Source organism: Bos grunniens, chromosome 3 (genome assembly GCF_055505025.1).
Source record: "Bos grunniens cultivar Pamir isolate PY7600 chromosome 3, Bosgru_T2T1.0, whole genome shotgun sequence".
Taxonomy (NCBI): Eukaryota; Metazoa; Chordata; class Mammalia; order Artiodactyla; family Bovidae; genus Bos; species Bos grunniens.
This window is the reverse complement of record NC_141167.1, coordinates 28,998,349-29,019,447: the sequence shown is the minus strand read 5'-3', so window position 1 is coordinate 29,019,447 and position 21,099 is coordinate 28,998,349. Positions and strand designations below refer to the sequence as shown.

At 41.1% G+C, this 21,099-nt stretch overlaps 1 protein-coding gene across 3 annotated transcripts in view; it reads left to right on the top strand.

Moving 5' to 3' along the window:
• The first annotated feature begins 7,949 nt into the window (after nt 1–7,949).
• Nucleotides 7,950–21,099, top strand: part of NDC1 (NDC1 transmembrane nucleoporin) — a 60,379-nt gene continuing 47,229 nt past the window's right edge. The window contains exons 1-5 of one of the 3 annotated variants that reach the window (XM_086389202.1): nt 7,950–8,802; nt 12,815–12,935; nt 15,195–15,296; nt 18,943–19,117; nt 20,432–20,570. In XM_086389202.1, coding sequence (XP_086245328.1) covers nt 8,419–8,802; nt 12,815–12,935; nt 15,195–15,296; nt 18,943–19,117; nt 20,432–20,570 — 921 coding nt within the window. In that variant the 5' untranslated portion in view covers nt 7,950–8,418. The remainder of the gene's footprint in view (nt 8,803–12,814; nt 12,936–15,194; nt 15,297–18,942; nt 19,118–20,431; nt 20,571–21,099) is intronic. The other 2 variants (XM_086389210.1, XM_086389211.1) reach the window with 2 other exon arrangements.

Here is a 21,099-nt window from a genome sequence, read left to right as displayed (position 1 = left end):
TGTGCCAGGGAGAAAAATGGAACATTTGGGGAGCCAGCACTTTCTCCTGTTTAGTCTCTTGCTTAGACTGTCACAATAAATGAGTCAATCATTGACCGTTAGTTTCATTTTTACTACTTTACACAGATACTTGGCACCTCAGCTCTTTGCAGCTCAGCTCAGCTTTTGACAGGTGAAAAGAAGGGAAAGGGCAAAAGGGGTTGGTTGGCCAGTTGAGTTGACCTGACTTTTGGTGAGCTTTCTCCAAAGCCCCACTGCTGTCTTATGCTTGTATCTTATTGGTCAGAACTGGATTACATGGTCATCTCTAGCTGCAAGGGAGGCTGGGAGGTGCTTCTTAGCTGGGCACACTGCCACCCTAAGTGAAACCAGAATGAGTTTAGATTGATAACTATTACATCTCAGAATCTTCTACTTTTAGAAAAGATCATGGATGGTGGTTTGACATTGTCTGTCTGATTTCACTGGTTGGCATCATGTAAAGAGTTGAGAGAAAAGAATTCTGGGAAGATGGCAGTGGTATTTTTAAAGTCTCCCTGAATTCCCTCATTAAAAACAAAGCAAAACAAACAAAAAATAGAGCAACTGGGATAGCAAAACCAAAAACTTTTATGGACATCTGTAACAAAACTGGGAAACAAGATAGCACCACAAACCCCAAAATTCGTGTAGGTGGAAACTGCTGTTGGCTCAAACAGTTGCATGATATCAGCATTTTTGTGGAGAGAAGGAGGGAACCAAGAGTGTCTGAGAAATCTGAAAATCAGAGAACCCCAAAATAGTCAACAGGTACTCCCTGGAAAGTACAAAGGGCCAATAGAATACCAGCAGCTGGAACTGAGGGAGAGAGGGGTTACACAACGCAGTTTGCGGCTGACGAGAAGAAGGGGTCCAAAGTAAGGACTGAAGAAGCTGGAGTAGCTCAGGTGCTGTGGACCCTCAAAACCAGCCAAAGTGTCTTTCCAGGATACCAGACGAGAAACTTCAGGGACCAGGCTACAAATAGGGTGAAAGTGAAGTCGCTCAGTTGTGTCCGACTCTTTGCGACCCCATGGACGGTAGCCTACCAGGCTCCACCGTCCATGGGGTTTTCCAGGCAAGAATACTGGAGTGGGCTGCCATTTCCTTCTCCAGGGGTAGGCCAGGGATATCTGGGACAAAGGAAAGGGAAGGGCCAAATGAGTGGGGGAGGGGAACAGAGCCAGAAGGTCTTAGAAAGTATGAAGCCATTCATTTGAACACTTAATGGAAACATAGACAAGGAAGCTGTAGAGCCTTGAATGTAGCAAAGCTATCCTAACTCACTCCTCCCTGCTAAGTGTGCAGGAAAATTAATTTCATATAAAAAAGGAACAGAGAGACTGCAGTCAAATCTCATAAGAAAACATGAGAACATGTTTTCTGCTCATGAGAACATGGGGCAGAAAAACATCCTTAATGAAATGAAAGCATTCCAGAAAGACATGCCCACAAAACCAGATAAAAATTGTAATTTCAAAATGAGCAAAGGTAAATTAAGGAAATAGTACAAGATATGAAAGACAAGCACAAGTCAGAAATAGAAAGCAAAAATTAGGTATTCAAACTCAGGAAAGAATTATAAATAAAAGGGAAAACTCATTTCACAAGTGAAGACTGAACTAGAAGGAATATAAGACTAACATAGATTTTGCACAACATTTAATGCCTTAAGGGAGTAAAACTTGGAAAGAAGAAAAAAGTTTAAATTGCAGCATGAATAAGAGAAATCTGAGAATTCAGAGTCGCAAAAAGTCGCAAAGGTCGCAGAGTCGGACATGACTGAGCGATTGAACTAAACTGAACTGAGAATTCAAGAGAAAATGACAAATAGAGAATATAGGCAGACTTAACTATCTAAATTTGTAGTATATTTGTCCATGTAGGGAAAAGAATAACAGGACAATGGAGGAGAAAAAATACATTTAAAAAAAAGCTGTATAAAAAACACTTCCCTAAAAACAAAAAGACTCAAGACTGTGAGGGCATGCCTTGTGCCTGGGGAAATCAACCCAGATCAACACCGAGACATAGTAAATTAGTGGGTTTTTTTAAAGAAAAAATACTTGGGGCATCCAGGCTAAAAGACAGATTCACTTATAAGGGAAAGAAAATCAGGTTGTGATCAGACTTGACAACAGTGCTTTATGTCAGGAGACTATGGAGTAACAATATGTTTAAGATACCTGAAGAAAGGAAGGGTGACCTAAGGATTTTGCATTCAGCCAAACTGACTTTCAGGTGTGACGGCCAAAGACAAAACATTATCAGCATGGAAGAACACAGGGATCATTCTCTTCACCTTGCTGAGGCATCTTCTAGGGAACATACTTCAGACAACCAGACTAGTGAGACATTGACATAACAGGAGGTGAGCACTAAATATATATTTACTTGTATAACTAATGATAAGTGATGGTTATAAGGGAGAGAATATAGTTTTTAATGCTTATGTGTCTTTAATATACAGTAAAACTAACAAAATAGAGAATGGGGAGAACATATGTAAGAGGCAGACAAAGCTTACTGATCACCTTATAGTTATTAACCAAAATATCGCTTCCAACCAGAGGCTGGAGAAGAAGTGAAGGAAGAAGAAGTTATTAGATAATATTGCTCATAAGAGGAAAAAAATCGATAATAATTGCTCTCCCCTATAAAGGGGATTAAAAATGTAACAGGAAATGGTTAGAACAAAAGTACAAAGCTTCGTAAATAGTCAAACCAAAAAAAGAGTGAGCAAGCACACAAACAAGCCACAGAGTGAAAAACTATTTGTATAACAGAGTTGAAATTTTCACATAGATGTGGGTGTGAATCCTTGCTTCACTTTCCTCTCTGCTTGGCTGCCTCAGAAAGAGTCTATATATATGTATGTAGACTTACGTGCCTGGGACCACACTGTGTGTGTCTATATATGTAAAACTGATCTTGAAGGGCGAGTGTGAGAATTAAATTTATATAGTATGATTTGCAGTATTCAGTAGGTATCAATAATAAGTGTTCAACCAGAGCAAGATCTGTAGCCTTCTCAGCAAGGGAGGGGCAAAGCTAGGACTTGAAAGTAGGATTGTCTGGCTCTAAAGTTTGCTGTTTCTCTTCTGTGCTACTCAAGGCCACACGTATTCACTGAATGCTGGAATTACAGGAATTTTTAGAAGGAGAGATTCAATAGCGAAGGCTTCATGGAAGACATGGCAATTCCATGTCCAGTTTAAGCAACTCTGACAGTAGCAACTTCACTCTGATTTTCATGCCTGGGACCCAGCACAGTCCACTCAACCTGTGCTCATTAGGTAATTGCATTTATTGGTTCACTATTTGTATCATCTGGGATGGATTAGATTATTCTACAATAATAAAGCAATTCGGACTTCCCTGATGGTCCAGTGGTTAAGAATCCACCAATGCAGGGGACATGGGTTGCATTCCTGGTCAGGGAAGATTCCACATGCCTCGGGGCAACTAAGCCCATGTGCCACAACTACTGTGCCCTGTGCTCCACAAAAAGAGAAACCACAGCAATGAGAAGCCCGAGCACCACCACGAAGAGTAGCCCCAGCTCTCCTCAACTAGAGAAAGCCCTCTCAGGGGAAGGAAGACCCAGCCAAATATAAATAAGTTAATTAAAAAAAAATAAGTTCCAAAATTTCAGCAGTTTAAAACAATGAAGGTTTATTTCTTGCTCATGTTACAAGTTCATCACAGATTGGCAGGGAAGCTGTTCATTGTAGTCACTCAGGCCCCTGGGTTGTTGGAATGAGCACTTCTCATGTAGGGTTGGTCACTGTGCCAGAGGAAAAGAGCTCTGGAAGGTCTCACAGTGACAATTAAATCTTTCACTTACAAATGACACATGCCACTTCTCATAATTCATTGGCCAGAAGTATCACATGGTCACACCTAACTTTAAAGAAGACCACCAAGTATAATCCTACTATATGCCTAAAATACAAGAGACCTGAAATGCTTGGTGAACAGTATTAATGACTATCACATTATCTGAAGGTGGGTAATGTGGGCTCCATTTAGCTAGGTAGATAGATTGAAAGAAAGGACAGTGTACACTACACTATTATCCTCCTTTTCATAGTTGAGGACACCTGTGCACTAAGAGCTTGAGTGATTTGCTCACACTAACCTATTACCAAGGTGCTAGGATTCAAATATGCATTTGTCTGACTCTAAAGCTTTTACCTGTTGCTTACCAGGAACTTATCCTGCTTTTGATCCTGTCTTTCCTCATAGGGCTTCCGTGATAGCTTAGTTGGTGAAAAATCTGCCTGCAATGCAGGAGACCCTGGTTCAATTTCCAGGTCGGGAAGATCCACTGGAGAAGGGATAGGCTACCCACTTCAGTATTCTTGGGCTTCCCTTGTGGCTCAGCTGATAAAGAATCCGCCTGCAATGCGGGAGACCTCAGTTTGATCCCTGGGTTGGGAAAATCCCCTGGAGAAGGGAAAGGCTACCGACTCCAGTATTCTGGCCTGAAGAATTCCACGGACTGTATGGTCCATGGGGTTGCAAAGAGTCGGACAGAACTGAGCGACTTTCACTTTCCTCATATACTTGGAGACCAGGCACCAAGTAGCCTCACCTTCCTTCACCCACAAATTCCATTTTACTCTCTCTGTGTCACTGGTAGAAGTTAAAATTAGACTTTGCAAACAACTCAGGCCAGTTTAAAAGGAAGAAAAGGTCACGTCCGAAGCCTGGATTACGTACTTTGTTTGTATTGTGTGGATTTTCCCTCAAGGATCTGCCTCTCCCTTCTTTGTTCTTTCCTTTGAAATCGAACCCAGCAAACAGCCATCAGGACTAGCAGCCTGGCTCCAGAGAGGGGTTATCAAAGGAAGGAGGAGGAGCTTGAGCCTCATTTTAACTTGCTGAACCTTTCAAATTCTCCCTCAAGCCTTCAGTTTGGTAAAAGAAAAATAGTTTATCCTGGGGAATATGTGTTTTCCATGCCCCCTTAGGAAATATCATCCATGTGTTTCAAATTTATTTTTTGCTTGACTCATCAAAATACTGTTGCACAAGAGACTCTCGATGTCCAAAGAGCTGTCTTTTAAAATAAATGCCTTTTATTTTGTCTTTGGAAACAGCTAATCACATTTTATCAAGAGTCAGCAGCCTTCTTTCTTCAAAGGATTGAATTTAACACTAAAAAGGTTACAGATGGGGAGAAAGGAGGGTTATTTGCTACCACTAACCCCTTCCACTAACAGGCTATAAGATGCCAAGGACTATACGATGTGAAGGTTTTGAAATGAAAACCCTAGGAAAATGATAGCTCACTTAAAAATATTAGCAAAAATAATTTCCATATCCCTTACCTTGTTGGGAGTTGAGGTTAAAAATGAGAGTCCAGATTCTTCAGGAACTCCAGTTATTCATATAGTAGATCTTCTTTGCCTAACATCTCTATTTATTTCTTTTTAAAAAAATCCTTTTTTTTTTGAAAAAGTCCTTCCTTTCTTATGGCATTAATCTCCTGTTTCTTTGTTCTTGACTTCCTCCTAGTTCAACCACCATTTCTACAGTGATTGTTGCTATATTTCTATTTCTATCTGGCATTCAATGTAATAATCCTGAGTTTTTCTACTACTAATTAGTGCTATCCTTTCATATTTTATATGATTTTCTTAGTTTTCTTTCATTTTGGAAGACTAGGTTATAGTTTCATCTATTTAGTATACATGTCCTTCTGGTATGCTTTAGTTGTCTATAGGGATGCTTTTAAATCTTTTTACAAGAGCCAAGAAAGATAAAGTGACTTTCCCAAGATGAAACATATATTAAGTGGCAGAGCAGGTGTTCACACCCATGTTTATCTGACTCCAAAGCCTGTAATCTTCTTATTAATCATACTTAGCATATATTGAAATTCTACTGTGTGGCAGATAATTTATAAACAAAATCTGATCTAATACAGCATCTTGCAACACCTTTTTATTACTGATGAAGAAACAAAGGCTTGGAAAGCAACTGCAGATGGTTCTGGGCACTTGTGGTAGTTTCAACAGCTATAGGCTACTAGCTCCTTAGTTTCAGAAAGTAAAGGCAGGTAGCCCACAAATAGTATGATTGCTCCAAGTAATCAAGTTTTCTTTTAGCTCAGTATTTAACTTTGTCTAGAGTTTGGAGAAGGAAATGGCAACCCACTCCAGTGTTCTTGCCTGGAGACTCCCAGGGACGGGGGAGCCTGGTGGGCTGCAGTCTATGGGGTCGCACAGAGTCGGACACGACTGAAGTGACTTAGCAGCAGCAGAGTCTGACCTTCTTCCTGTAGTTCAATATGGCAGGCAATACATCCAAGTTCCATGTAGCTGAATGGAGGAAGGGATTAACAAGGGGCAAAGAAGATGAACTAGCTCTTTCTTAAGCAGGGGTTTTAGGAAAGCTACTATGCAATCATGATGGTGTGATCACTCACCTAGAGCCAGACATCCTGGAATGTGAAGTCAAGTGGGCCTTAGGAAGCATCACTATGAACAAAGCTAGTGGAGGGGATGGAATTCCAGTTGAGCTATTTCAAATCATGAAAGATGACACTGTGAAAGTGCTGCACTCAATATGCCAGCAAATTTGGAAAACTCAGCAGTGGTCACAGGACTGGAAAAGGTCAGTTTTCATTCCTATCCCAAAGAAAGGCAATGTCAAAGAATGCTCAAACTACCACATAATTGCACTCATCTCACACGCTAGTAAAGTAATGCTCAAAATTCTCCAAGCCAGGCTTCAGCAATATGTGAACCGTGAACTTCCTGATGTTCAAGCTGGTTTTAGAAAAGGCAGAGGAACCAGAGATCAAATTGCCAACATATGCTGGATCATCGAAAAAGCAAAAGAGTTCCAGAAAAACATCAATTTCTGCTTTATTGACTATGCCAAAGCCTTTGACTGTGTAGATCACAATAAACTGTGGAAAATTCTGAAAGAGACAGGAATACCAGAACACCTGACCTGCCTCTTGAGAAATTTGTATGCAGGTCAGGAAGCAACAGTTAGAACTGGACATGGAACAACAGACTGGTTCCAAATAGGAAAAGGAGTACGTCAAGGCTGTATATTGTCACCCTGTTTATTTAACTTATACGCAGAGTACATCATGAGAAACGCTGGGCTGGATGAAGCACAAGCTGGAATCAAGATTGCCGGGAGAAATATCAATAACCTCAGATATGCAGATGACACCACCTTTATGGCAGAAAGTGAAGAGGAACTAAAAAGCCTCTTGATGAAAGTGAAAGAGGAGAGTGAAAAAGTTGGCTTAAAGCTCAACATTCAGAAAACGAAGATCATGACATCTGGTCCCATCACTTCATGGGAAATAGATGGGGAAACAGTGGAAACAGTGTCAGACTTTATTTTTTGGGGATCCAAATTCCCTGCAGATGGTGACTGCAGCCATGAAATTAATAGACGCTCCTTGGAAGGAAAGTTATGACCAACCTAGATAGCATATTGAAAAGCAGAGATATTACTTTGCCAACAAAAGTCCGTCTAGTCAAAGCTATGGTTTTTCCAGTGGTCATGTATGGATGTGAGAGTTGGACTGTGAAGAAGGCTGAGCGCCGAAGAATTTATGCTTTTGAACTGTGGTGTTGGAGAAGACTCTTGAGAGTCCCTTGGACTGCAAGGAGATCCAACCAGTCCATCCTAAAGGAGATCAGTCCTGGGTGTTCATTGGAAGGAATGATGCTAAAGCTGAAACTCCAGTACTTTGGCCACCTCATGCATTGGAAAAGACTCTGATGCTGGGAGGGATTGGGGGCAGGAGAAGGGGACGACAAAGGATGAGATGGCTGGATGGCATCATCGACTCGCTAGACATGAATTTGAGTGAACTCCGGGAGCTGGTGATGGACCCGGAGGCCTGGCGTGCTGTGATTCATGGGGTCGCAAAGAGTCGGACACGACTGAGCGACTGAACTGAACTAAACTGAACTGAATATTTGTACAGTATTTTAGTACATCGTCACATCATCTGATGCCCTGTTTATTTTTATCCTTATTTTATAGGCTCAGGGAGAGTCAAGATATTCCTCTGAGCAAGTGGTAGAGCTGGAACTAGAAAACAGGAAACCAAAGGTTTCTCTAGGGAAAGACAGTTCTTCATTTGAGTAAAATTAGTATCTTTGTGGAGAGGGCCACGGCATCCTTTGATTTCACTGTCAGACAGCAGATAAAAGTAAGATCGAAAGAAACGAAGGCAAATCATTTTGCCAGTTCTTTGTAATCGTGGAACTCAGTCAACACCAAGACTAGCGGCTTTATAAATGACTACGATTCCCAGGATGCCACAAGGTACAGCAGGCAAGACTTCGACTCCCAGCATGCTGTACTCTGGAACTTCCAGTCCCAGAATGCAACGCTCCTCCTTGCTCCCAGAGGTCCATGAAGACTACAATTCCCGGCATGCAGCGCCGCCCCCAGTTTCTGGCGCCCCGCTGGACCCTGCTTCGGAGAGACCTTTTGGACTCCAGAGGGCGGGCCCTGGAGTCCCAGCCCTCTCTGGGGGACGTGTCTGCGCTGCAGTTCTGGTCCGTTGGGCCTGTCCAGACGAAGCCTCGAAGGGATGGGTTGGGGCCTGGGCTGGGCCTCTCCCAGGCAGCGTTTGAGGCAGCCCTAATGGGGCCCTCCGGGGGCCTTCCTCCCTTTGAACTGCGGTGGCGGGCGGGCTCGCTGTATCCTGCAGCCTTCAGAGTAGGGGCCGCCATCACCATGGCCCCGGCTGCGGGTCGGCCCTGCCCCGGAGGGTCGCGGGACATCCTGTGGCGCGTGAGTGCTGCGCGCACCGTGGCAGGCGCTCGTTAGCTCGGGGGTCTGGCTGGTTTGGGGGGGTCGGTCGCGCGTGCGCGCTGGGAGGGGGAGGGGCTGGCTCTAGTAGCGTGGGGAGCGCGTGGGGAGGTGGGGAGACCCGAGTGAGTGGTTTCGGGGTTGTGCGGGGCATCCTCCGTGGAAGCTAGTTATATATAGTAGGGAGGGGCGTGCTAAGGAGAGTTGGTTACAAGGTGTATGTCTGTGCGGGACGTCCTGAGTGTAACCTTGTTACTGTGTGAGAGAGGGGTCCTCAATGGAAGCTGGTCATGGTGGGAAGGATGACCTGCATGGGAATTGGGGCGGGGAATGGGACAGAGTTGTATGTCAGGGAGGTGTACCTACTAAGTGCAAACATCTTTAATTTGTTGACTACTTGGGATAAGAAGCGGGAAAGAATATCCGGAATCGGAAAGACAACAGCTGGACTTGGGGTCTGGGTAAAAGCAGGACGGGTATTTTGTCAAATTAGAGGAATGTGGACACTGTGGGCAGGAGGTGAGGAGGTACTTCCTTCTGGAAGTTTAGTCAACAGTTCTGCATCCCTTCTGTGGCGGGCAAAGAGTAACAGGAGTAAGATCCCTTTTAGAACAGTGCTTATACCCTGGCAGCACTGCCATCTACTTTGTTCAGTTCAGTCGCTCAGTCGCGTCCGACTCTTCGGGACCCCATGGACTGCAGCATGCCAGGCCTCCCTGTCCATCACCAACTCCCGGAGTTTACTCAAACTCATGTCCATTGCGTCGGTGATGCCATCCAACCATTTCATCCTCTGTCGTCCCCTTCTCCTGCCTTTAGTCTTTCCCAGCATCAGGGTCTTTTCCAATGAGTGTGTTCTTCGCATCAGGTGGTCAAAGTATTGGAGTTTCAGCTTCAGCATCAGTCCTTCCAATGAATACTCAGGAGTTATTTCCTTTAGGATGGACTGGTTGGATCTCCTTGCAGTCCAAGGGACTCTCAAGAGTCTTCTCCAACACCACAGTTCAAAAGCATCAATTCTTTGGCACTCAGCTTTCTTTATAGTCCAACTCTCACATCCATACATGACTACTGGAAAAACCATGGCTTTGACTAGATGGACCTTTGTTGACAAAGTAATGTCTCTGCTTTTTAATATGCTGTCTAGGTTGGTCATAGCTTTTCTTCCAAGGAGTAAGCGTCTTTTAATTTCATGACTGCAGTCACCATCTGCAGTGATTTTGGAGTCCCCCCAAAAAATAAAGTCAGCTACTGTTTGCACTGTTTCCCCATCTATTTGCCATAAAGTGACGGGACCAGATGCTATGATTTTAGTTTTCTGAATGTTGAGTTTTAAGCCAGCTTTTTCACTCTCCTCTTTCACTGTCATCAAGAGGCTTTTTAGTTCTTCACTTTCTGCCATAAGGGTGGTGTCATCTGCATATCTGAGGTTATTGATACTTTTCCTGGCAAGCTTGATTCCAGCTTGTGCTTGCTTCATCCAGCCCAGTGTTTCTCATGATGTACTCTGCATATAAGTTAAATAAACAGGGTGACAGTATACAGCCTTGACGTACTCCTTTCCCAATTTGGAACCAGTCTGTTGTTCCACGTCCAGTTCTAACTGTTGCTTCTTGACCTGTATTCAGATTTCTCAAGAGGCAGGTCAAGTGTTCTGGTATTCACATCTCTTGAAGAATTTTCTTTGTATCCCAAGTTATTAATACTAAATCTTGCCTGTTCTTTATAACCTTTATCAGCTGTTGATGTCCTGTAGATTGTGCATCAGAATGATGGCTGCAGTTTTTCTTTTTTAAGCTTTCTTATTGCCACCGCCTTCCTTCAGACACTGACTGAAATCTTTGGCTTGGGCTGCTGGGGTGTGCTGCCTCCTGTTTGTCTGCTGTCTGCCTCTTGTCCCCTCTCATCCATCTTCAATGTAGCCACCTTACAGACACAAGGGTGTTTTACCTTCCAGAGAGAAATCTGATTGTCACTTTTGCGCTTGAAATCCCTCAAGATCTTTTCTTGTATTCATGTATTCAGCAGTAAATCTTGTGTCTCTTTTGAGGTGTGTGTGTATGTGTTAAGTTGCTTCAGTCGTGTCTGACTCTTTGCCATCCTATGGACTGTAGCCCACCAGACTCCTCTGTTCATGGGATTCTCCAGGCAAGAATACTGGAGTGGATTGCCATGTCCTTCTATAGAGGATCTTCGCCACCCAGGGGTGGAACCTGTGTCTCTTATGTTTCCTGCATTGGCAGGCGGGAAGCCCATGTCTTATGAGGTAGGCACTGATAATTCAGACATGAATACAATGAAGTAGGTGCTCAGTTAGGAACCCATATCTAATAATTGTAAACACAGTCGCGGAATATACATGATTCCTGTAATATGTATCAGATCAGATCAGTCGCTCAGTCATGTCCGACTCTTTGCGACCCCATGAATTGCAGCACGCCAGGCCTCCCTGTCCATCACCAACTCCTGGAGTTCACTGAGACTCACGTCCATTGAGTCACGATGCCATCCAGCCATCTCATCCTCTGTCGTCCCCTTCTCCTCTAGCCCCCAATCCCTCCCAGCATCAGAGTCTTTTCCAATGAGTCAACTCTTCGCATGAGGTGGCCAAAGTACTGGAGTTTCAGCTTTAGCATCATTCCTTCCAAAGAAATCCTAGGGCTGATCTCCTTCAGAATGGACTGGTTGGATCTCCTTGCAGTCCAAGGGACTCTCAAGAGTCTTCTCCAACACCACAGTTCAAAAGCATCAATTCTTCGGCGCTCAGCCTTCTTCAAGGTCCAACTCTCACATCCATACATGACCACAGGAAAAACCATAGCCTTGACTAGACGAACCTTTGTTGGCAAAGTAATGTCTCTGCTTTTGAATGTGCTATCTCGGTTGGTCATAACTTTCCTTCCAAGGAGTAAGCGTCTTTTAATTTCATGGCTGCAGTCAGCATCTGTAGTGATTTTGGAGCCCAGAAAAATAAAGTCTGACACTGTTTCCACTGTTTCCCCATCTATTTCCCATGAAAAGTGATGGGACCAGATGCCATGATCTTCGTTTTCTGAATGTTGAGCTTTAAGCCAACTTTTTCACTCTCCACTTTCACTTTTATCAAGAGGCTTTTGAGTTCCTCTTCACTTTCTGCCATAAGGGTGGTGTCATCTGCATATCTGAGGTTATTGATATTTCTCCCGGCAATCTTGATTCCAGCTTGTGTTTCTTCCAGTCCAGCGTTTCTCATGATGTACTCTGCATATAAGTTAAATAAACAGGGTGACAATATACAGCCTTGATGAACTCCTTTTCCTATTTGGAACCAGTCTGTTGTTCCATGTCCAGTTCTAACTGTTGCTTCCTGACCTGCATATAAATTTCTCAAGTGGCAGATCAGGTGTTCTGGTATTCCTGTCTCTTTCAGAATTTTCCACAGTTTATTGTGATCCACACAGTCAAAGGCTTTGGCATAGTCAATAAAGCAGAAATAGATGTTTTTCTGGAACTCTCTTGCTTTTTCCATGATCCAGTGGATGTTGGCAATTTGATCTCTGGTTCCTCTGCCTTTTCTAAAACCAGCTTGAACATCAAGAAGTTCACGGTTCACGTATTGCTGAAGCCTGGCTTGGAGAATTTTAGTAGTAATATGTATACACTTTCAGATATTGACATGTTTATCAAACCTAGGGAGACAACTATAAGTTGCTGTGAAATATAGTTGTAAACTAAATGAAACCTACTTCACTCCCCAAAGTGTGATATTTAATGTGACCTCTGACTCTGGACTAAAACAGCAAGCGTTCACTGATAGGAGAAGATTCTGTAGTGATATGTAATATTGTTAATAGTAGCGGACCATTGGAGTTTATAGACAGCTGCATGGCCTGTAATCTGGGTGTAAATATTAGTGATTAACATCCTGTATGAAAAGATAAGATTTGCATAACCGAAATAACTGGAATAGTTTAACTGACTTCATGATTGAGGGATTTTGTTTATTTAATTGCAGGTGTTGGGCTGGAGGATAGTTACAAGCATTGTCTGGTCAGTGCTGCTGCTGCCCATCTGTACCACAGTATTTGTAATCTTAAGCAGCATTGATTTATTTCATCCTATACAGTGGCTGTCTGGTAAGTGATATTCAGTTTGGGGATAACAAATTTACAGGACCCACTTTTCAACATAAAAATTGCATTACGGTTTAAATTTATTTTAGTCTCTGTATTGAGAGTGGCAAAAAAAAAAAAATTCACTCTGAGGTTCTTAAGCTTTTCCCTGCCTAACATAGGCATTTTCACTATATAATAAGATCACAAAACCCGTCAGAGACTGTTCACAGAAGCAGAAAGATCACTAGAGACCACATTAATAAAAACTTAATTTTGTTTGTCTTTTCTCTGTGACAGCTTTATTGAGGAAGTGAACCTGTGACCTTTCTTTTTAAGGAAGTGAACTAATACTTTTACATATTTAAAAATTATAGATAGAAAATATCACATATCTTTTAAAAAATTTTTTCTAATTAAGAATACTTCATTTCTTTATTGTGGCTGATAAGAAAGATGAAAAAAGAGAAAAGGAGGAGACTAAGGAACACAGAGTTAAACTGATTAATAAGAAGGAAAAAATTGTAGCAGGCTAATGTTTCTCAAAATTCTTGGTGACAGTAAAATTAATAAATTCATCAAAGTGTAACTACTTTATGTTAATAATAGCTACCAATTATTGCCACCTACTATGTGCTAGGCACCATGCTAAGTACCTTAAATATATTCTTTTTTTTTTTTTTGTCCACTTCTCATGGCATATGTGGGTCTTACTTCCCCACCAAGGGATCGAACTTGCACCCCTTGCAGTGGAGAAGTGGAGTCTTAACCACTGGCCCACCACGGAAATCCCAGGATGTTACTTCTTATCCTTCCTATTAATACAACCTTGTATGATAAGAATGAGGTAGTATTCCTACTTCAATGAGGGACCTGAGACTCAGGTTATAAGTCTGTGCAGAGACACAGCTAGTGAGTAACTGAACTAGGATTTGAATATTGGTCTCTGACTTCAAAGCCTATGTTTTTTCCACTCTGCCACACTAGAATTTAAAAAGAGAAATGTTCCCAAAGTAGATTTTGAAGCCTTTTAAGGTCTTGCCTAAGGCTAAAAAGCACAAATACTCTTGAAATTCTTCCTTTCCCCCCTCCACTCCAAATTGGTAACAATAGATTTCTTTTGCTTTGAAAAGTGGGAAGTATGTTGTTAATTTAATTTTTCAGAAGAAATGCCCATTTTCCAAGAGTTAAAATCTTACTTTATGGCTTTTGGAGAGAGATTGCTGCTAAAGAATTGAAGTCATTTTAAGTTTTTTATTGAGAGATATCAATCTTTTTGGGTGAATCTCACAGTCAGATTAAGTTAAGCCATAAGCTAGTACCAGGGTGGCAGGTATTTCTGTAACCACCTTGCCTGTGTCTGCGTAACTCATGCTTGTCTAGTTGCAGCTTTAGAATATTCAATATTGTAATCTAGAGCCATGACCAGTTGTTACGGATTGGTATTTCAGACAAAAACTTTTTGCCATTTTGTGGCCCATGGGTTCTTTAATTCTAGTGTCCCTTTTTCTCCAGATTGGATTTGATTTATGCCATTTTTCTCATCAAATATTACTTGTCTGCTTCAACTTTTTCTGCCTAAAGTCTTTACAGAAAAATTTAGTCCTTCCTTCCTTATTTCCAGCCACATGAATTAGTTCTTTCTCTCTTTTAGCTCAGTGTAATGCTTGAGAAATTTACTTGTGGATACTTAATAGTTTTTCAGTAATTTTGATCAATGAATTAAAATTTTAAAAATAATTGGTCGCATTTAGTCTATTTAACAAACATATGTCCATATTTTTATTTCTCTTGTTCATGTTTTTAGGCATATTATATGCATATGTTAAACTGTCACATTTTTTAGATGGAATATTGATTGTTGAAACACTCTAAAATGTGAATGTATTAGTATTTCACAGGGATGTCATGAATTTTTATTTTTAATTCTGTTCATTTGGATGATTTACAGATTATTCTATTTCTGGAAATGTTACTTTTTTTAGCTATAGGGACTAATTGCATTTAAGAAGAGATCTGAAAAATATTTACATTTTAGAAAGAAACTTTGTTGGTATAGTACTAAATGTGGTACTTCTCTGTTTCACATGAAATATGTTTGCATATGGTATTATTTGTCTGATGTTATCATCTGGGTCATCTAAAAGAAATTCTGGTATATATTAAAGATAAGTTTTTAAATTAGAATTAGAGTTGTGGTTCAAGCCCCCCTTTTTATTGCAGTATACTAAATGTGACAGTATGCCTGAATGAACTCACTAATTCATCTCTCTTTTGTTTTAGCTTCTTTCTATGATCTGTATAATTCCTACATTATCTTTTACCTTCTGCTGCTGTCAGTGGTAATTGTAATAATAAGTATTTTCAATGTGGAGTTCTATACAGGTGAGTTTTCAAATGTTAGCCATCTTTAAAATACCTGAATTTATTTTACTAAGAGCAGACATAATGAGTTTTGTATGTGGATGTGTACATCAGAGGCTGTATTTTGTGTCAAAGTTTTTAAATGTATACAGAATTATATGCTTTTGAGTGTCTTATGGTAAAATTTATTTGATACTTTCTCTGATTTTAAAAAATAATTAGCACTCTTAGAACAAATTGTATGATTCCACTTCCATATATGAGGTAACCAGAGTAGTCTTGAATTCATGGAGATATGAAGTAGAATGATGGTTGCCAGGGACTTGAGGGAGGAGGGAGTGGGCAATTGTTTAGTGGATACAGAGTTAATAGGCTCAGGGGAGGATGGAGAAGTTTGGAGATGGATGGTGGTGATGGTTGCACAGCAATGTGAGTGTACTTAAAACTATACACTTAAAAATGGTAATTTTTTAAATATGTGTTTTATGACATTAAAAAAATTCAGACATTTTAATAGTTCACAGCTAGTGATTAAAGTTGTGATTTAGCAGATATATGATAAAAATAACTCCTTTATAGAGTAGGAGATCAAGACCAGATGATTTCTGAGGTCCTTTTCAAATATTAAAGTTTATAATTCTGTGATTTTGGAACAACAGAATTTAAAATATCATATGTTTTGCCTTGGGAGAATCACCTGCTAGATTTTAGAGTGTTTTACTTTTTCTCAATTTCTCTCCTTGCTCTTCCTGCCTTTTCAGATTCCTTAAGTCTGTCCTTGAGGTAAAATGAGAAGCTTTTTCATATACTTCTTTTTTCCACTATAACTTCATTCCTCTTTTTAGTTCTTTAGTACTTCCTGGCTAGATATGATATATAATTTCACATTGTTCTCTGGGTTTTATAATATACCCTTTTCCTTTGCTTTTCTAATCCCTCACTACTTGCTGATGGATCTCTTTTTCTATTCAAGCCATCTGTAGAACCCCTTGACTCACAGCTAGCTTTTTTGGTGCGGGGAGAGGGGTGGCGGGCCTGTGCTACATGGCTTGCATGATCTTAGTTCTCCAACTAGGAACTGAATCTGTGCTCTCTGCAGTGGAAGCGTGAAGTCTTAACCACTGGACCACCTGGGAAGCCTTCATCTAGTCTTTCTTCAAGCCTGACTAGTCACTTTGGCTCTTTCCTTCAACATTCATTATGCAATGGATTGTGTAGGGATAAGAGATGTTTGGTCCCAGTTTTCCCCAAGAGGTCACAATTAATGTTGAGACTGGATAATAGGAGACACTGGATATCCAGTGTATCCAGGTAATACACTTGATAGTAGGAGAGTATATAGGAGCACCATTTACCCAGCACGGTGAACTTCTTGAGGAGATGACGTTTAAACCAAGCCTTGAATGGTGAGTATATTAAGTAGACAAGGAAGAAAAATGATTTTCTAGGGGGAAAATATAGCATATAAAAAGGTTTAGTGACATCAGAAGGTTTGGTATAAGTTCAGATCAGATCAGTCGCTCAGTCGTGTCCGACTCTTTGCAACCCCATGAATCGCAGCACGCCAGGCCTCCCTGTCCATCACCAACTCCCGGAGTTCACTCAGACTCACGTCCATCGAGTCAGTGATGTCATCCAGCCATCCCATCCTCTGTCGTCCCCTTCTCCTCCTGCCCCCAATCTTTCCCAGCATCAGAGTCTTTTCCAATGAGTCAACTCTTCGCATGAGGTGGCCAAAGTACTGGAGTTTCAGCTTTAGCATCATTCTTTCCAAAGAAATCCTAGGGCTGATCTCCTTCAGAATGGACTTGTTGGATCTCCTTGCAGTCCAAGGGACTCTCAAGAGTCTTCTCCAACACCACAGTTCAAAAGCATCAATTCTTCGGCGCTCAGCCTTCTTCACAGTCCAACTCTCACATCCATACATGACCACAGGAAAAACCATAGCCTTGACTAGACAGACCTTTGTTGGCAAAGTAATGTCTCTGCTTTTGAATGTGCTATCTCGGTTGGTCATAACTTTCCTTCCAAGGAGTAAACGTCTTTTAATTTCATGGCTGCAGTCACCATCTGCAGTGGTTTTGGAGCCCAGAAAAATAAAGTCTGACACTGTTTCCACTGTTTCCCCATCTATTTCCCATGAAGTGATGGGACCGGATGCCATGATCTTCGTTTTCTGAATGTTGAGCTTTAAGCCAACTTTTTCACTCTCCACTTTCACTTTCATCAAGAGGCTTTTGAGTTCCTCTTCACTTTTTGCCATAAGGGTGGTGTCATCTACATATCTGAAGTTATTGATATTTCTCCCGGCAATCTTGATTCCAGTTTGTGTTTCTTCCAGTCCAGCGTTTCTCATGATGTACTCTGCATATAAGTTAAATAAACAGGGTGATAATATACAGCCTTGATGAACTCCTTTTCCTATTTGGAACCAGTCTGTTGTTCCATGTCCAGTTCTACCTGTTGCTTCCTGACCTGCATACAAATTTCTCAAGAGGCAGGTCAGGTGGTCTGGTATTCCCATCTCTTTCAGAATTTTCCACAGTTTATTGTGATCCACACAGTGAAAGGCTTTGGCATAGTCACTAAAGCAGAAATAGATGTTTTTTTGGAACTCTCTTGCTTTTTCCATGATCCAGCAGATGTTGGCAATTTGATCTCTGGTTCCTCTGCCTTTTCTAAAACCAGCTTGAACATCAGGAAGTTCACGGTTCACATATTGCTGAAGCCTGGCTTGGAGAATTTTGAGCATTACTTTACTAGCGTGTGAGATGAGTGCAATTGTGCGGTAGTTTGAGCATTCTTTGACATTGCCTTTCTTTGGGATAGGAATGAAAACGGACCTTTTCCAGTCCTGTGGCCACTGCTGAGTTTTCCAAATTTGCTGGCATATTGAGTGCAGCACTTTCACAGCATCATCTTTCAGGATTTGGAATATAAGTCAATTACAGTCAATAGGCGTTGTGGGCATTTCTGGTAGGGAGGGAAAGGTGATAGCATCCTCTTCTCCGAATTGTAAAGCACCTAAGCCCTCTCCCATTGTGCTTAGTTTTCCACCATATTTGGTGTGTATTAAATACCGTCAGAATTAAAAGAAGACTGTGTACAAAGATAGGTCACGGAACCCTGTGCCAGCTGTTCTCAAAGGCCAGCATGCCTCACCTCCTACCCACTCTTGACTACCTGAGTTCACCTTGCAAGCATTTATTTTAGTGTTCAGCGTTTTCATTATTTACCTAGTTTGTGGTTTATTTTTCCAGTTGAACTATATATTGTCAATTCAGAATGCTGAAATAAGGACAACTTGCTGGAAGACAGGCACTATCTTAAAATTATTGTTTATTCCTTTATAGGAGTAAGGGGAGTGCCAGGGTAGGCACTATTTGAGGGGTCTGGAAATCTTAATTAAAAAGAATGAAAAATGTTAATCATACTATCCTTAGGTTTCATCTCTAGATTCTTTGGTTTTTCTTTTTCTGTGTGTATCTGTATTTACTCAGTCTTTTTTCAGGTTATTTTAACTTAGAAGATTTCTGTACTGTGTTTTATACTGACTCGGTTTCTTCCTGCCCTTTGAAGTGTTTATGCAAGGAGGGGAGGGAAGAGTTTAGGTCCCTGCTTTATATGCCGTGGATGTTAAAGCCACAGTCTCGTGTTTTCCTTTCAGTTGTTCCTTCCATTCCCTGCTCAAGACTGGCACTGATAGGAAAGATCCTTCATCCGCAGCAGCTCATGCACTCCTTTATGCACGCTGCAATGGGAATGTTGATGGCTTGGTGTGCTACAGTGATGACCAAGGGCCAGTACAGCTTCCTTGTGGTTCCCTGCACTGGTACCGAGAGGTAATACTCCATATATTTTTTATAAGGGTCCTTGTTTAGTTATTAATCCAAAGGTGACCTGTATACATTAATAGTTTATGGACATTCTTTACTTTCTAGACTTCTGTTAAAAAGTGCTTTCTCACATACATACATCAAATGATTTTGATGTTTTATGTTTGTTGAATTCAGCAGTTTTTTTTTAAGCCATTCTGTGCAAGGTGCTATGCCAGACACTGTTGGGTTTATTAGAATGATTTACATATATGTGGACTACAAACTCCTTCAGAGCTGAGAACAGTAGGTGATGGAAGACATGGGTGCAAATGCATATATGAGGAGAGGAATAGAAGTGTGTGAGAAATAGGATGTAACAGGAAGAAAGTGAAATGTGCAGATTATTACTTGTGGGAGTTCAGAAAGCAGGGAGGGATTCATACATGGCTTCTGGGAGGAGGTGGCATTTAGGTTGGGGTTTGAAGGAAGGATAATATGGGAAGAATGAAAACAAATGTTAAATAATTAACAACTACCTTCTTCAGTAGAGCACTTTTATAATTTTGAAACACAGTTCTTGAACAGATGACATTGATATAAATACCAAGTTGATATTCTGATTTTAAAAATAAAAAAAGATTTCTGGAGTAGGCTTTAAGCCCTCAATTAGCCATTGCTTTTATACCGTGTTCATGACTACTGAATACTTGATTTCCTTTTGTTCCCCAGTGACTATTATATAGGGCAGGCTTTTTTCCTAATGTGGTAAATGTTCTTTAGTGAAAGGGTTCCCATGAAGGATTCCCTCCTTATAAGAGACAACACAGAGAGAAGCCCAAAGTTATGGCATCTCTATCAGGTATATAGCCTTCATTTACAGTCCTTCCTAGCCCAGATACAGTTTACCAGTAACTCAAAAGCACCATTGGTTACTGTCAGAGGAGACATTCTTACCCTTACCAGATTTCCAAATGAGCAGAGCTAGAGCTGTGTTTTTTGTTTTGTTCTTAAAATGGGAAGATTTATTAAGGTTTTTCTGCAAAAGTAACAGCCAAGCCCATGCTTCTTAAGAGAAGTGATTAGCAGGAAATTTATGTCATGCCTTGGGTCCAGAACCACAGGATGCTTCTTAGTTTTAAGTAAAGATCAAATTCTCATGCATCAGGGGAAAGGGTTTTGTTAATCTTTTGCCCACACTTAACCTGAAACACACCCTTATGTTAGAATTCGGGGCATTTCTTAAGTAATTAAGTCAAAGCTTTGCCTTCAGTAAATATTGAGCCTAAATGGTGATGTGTCCCTGGCTATTGAACTAATAACCTAACTTTTCCCTTTCAGCTTAGATAGCCCTGCTGTACCAACCTGCTTAAATGAGTATCACCTTTTCTTCCTACTGGCTGGAGCATTTATGGGCTATAGCTATAGCCTCCTATATTTTATTAACAATATGAACTACCTTCCATTTCCCATCATACAGGTAAGCTGTCATTTGAGCATTTCCTTATGTCAAAATTTGGCTGGGTTAAAATTGCCCTGGTGATTCTTTATATAACTGGCCTCATCTGCTTAATTCATTTTTGATCAATGAAACTTAGGACTGAGATGCTCAAAATGCCATTTGGAGAGGAGATCTTTGTCTTCATGAGACTTGAGTGTCTGGGAGCTGCAGTTACCCTTCCTGCTGCGTCTCTCAGAATACCGCTTTGCTCCACTCTTTCCCTCCTTGCTAGGTAGTGGCAGCTGCTGTGACCAAGCAGGGCTGGGGGAGGGTGAAGATGACACTCAGGCAAAGTACCTCTGTGCAGCTGCCAGCTTGTTTTTGAACCTAAGAATCTCATTAGCTTGAGGATGTACAAGTAAGTATAGAACATGTTAGTTACATTCTGAATAAATAAAAGTTTGATTGGTTTGAGTGGGGTAGTTTAGACTGTCTTTCACTTAGGTTTTTACTAATTTGGTAGAAGCTGTCCCCTCCTCTGGCAGGAGAGAGAAAGGTAGGTTGGGGT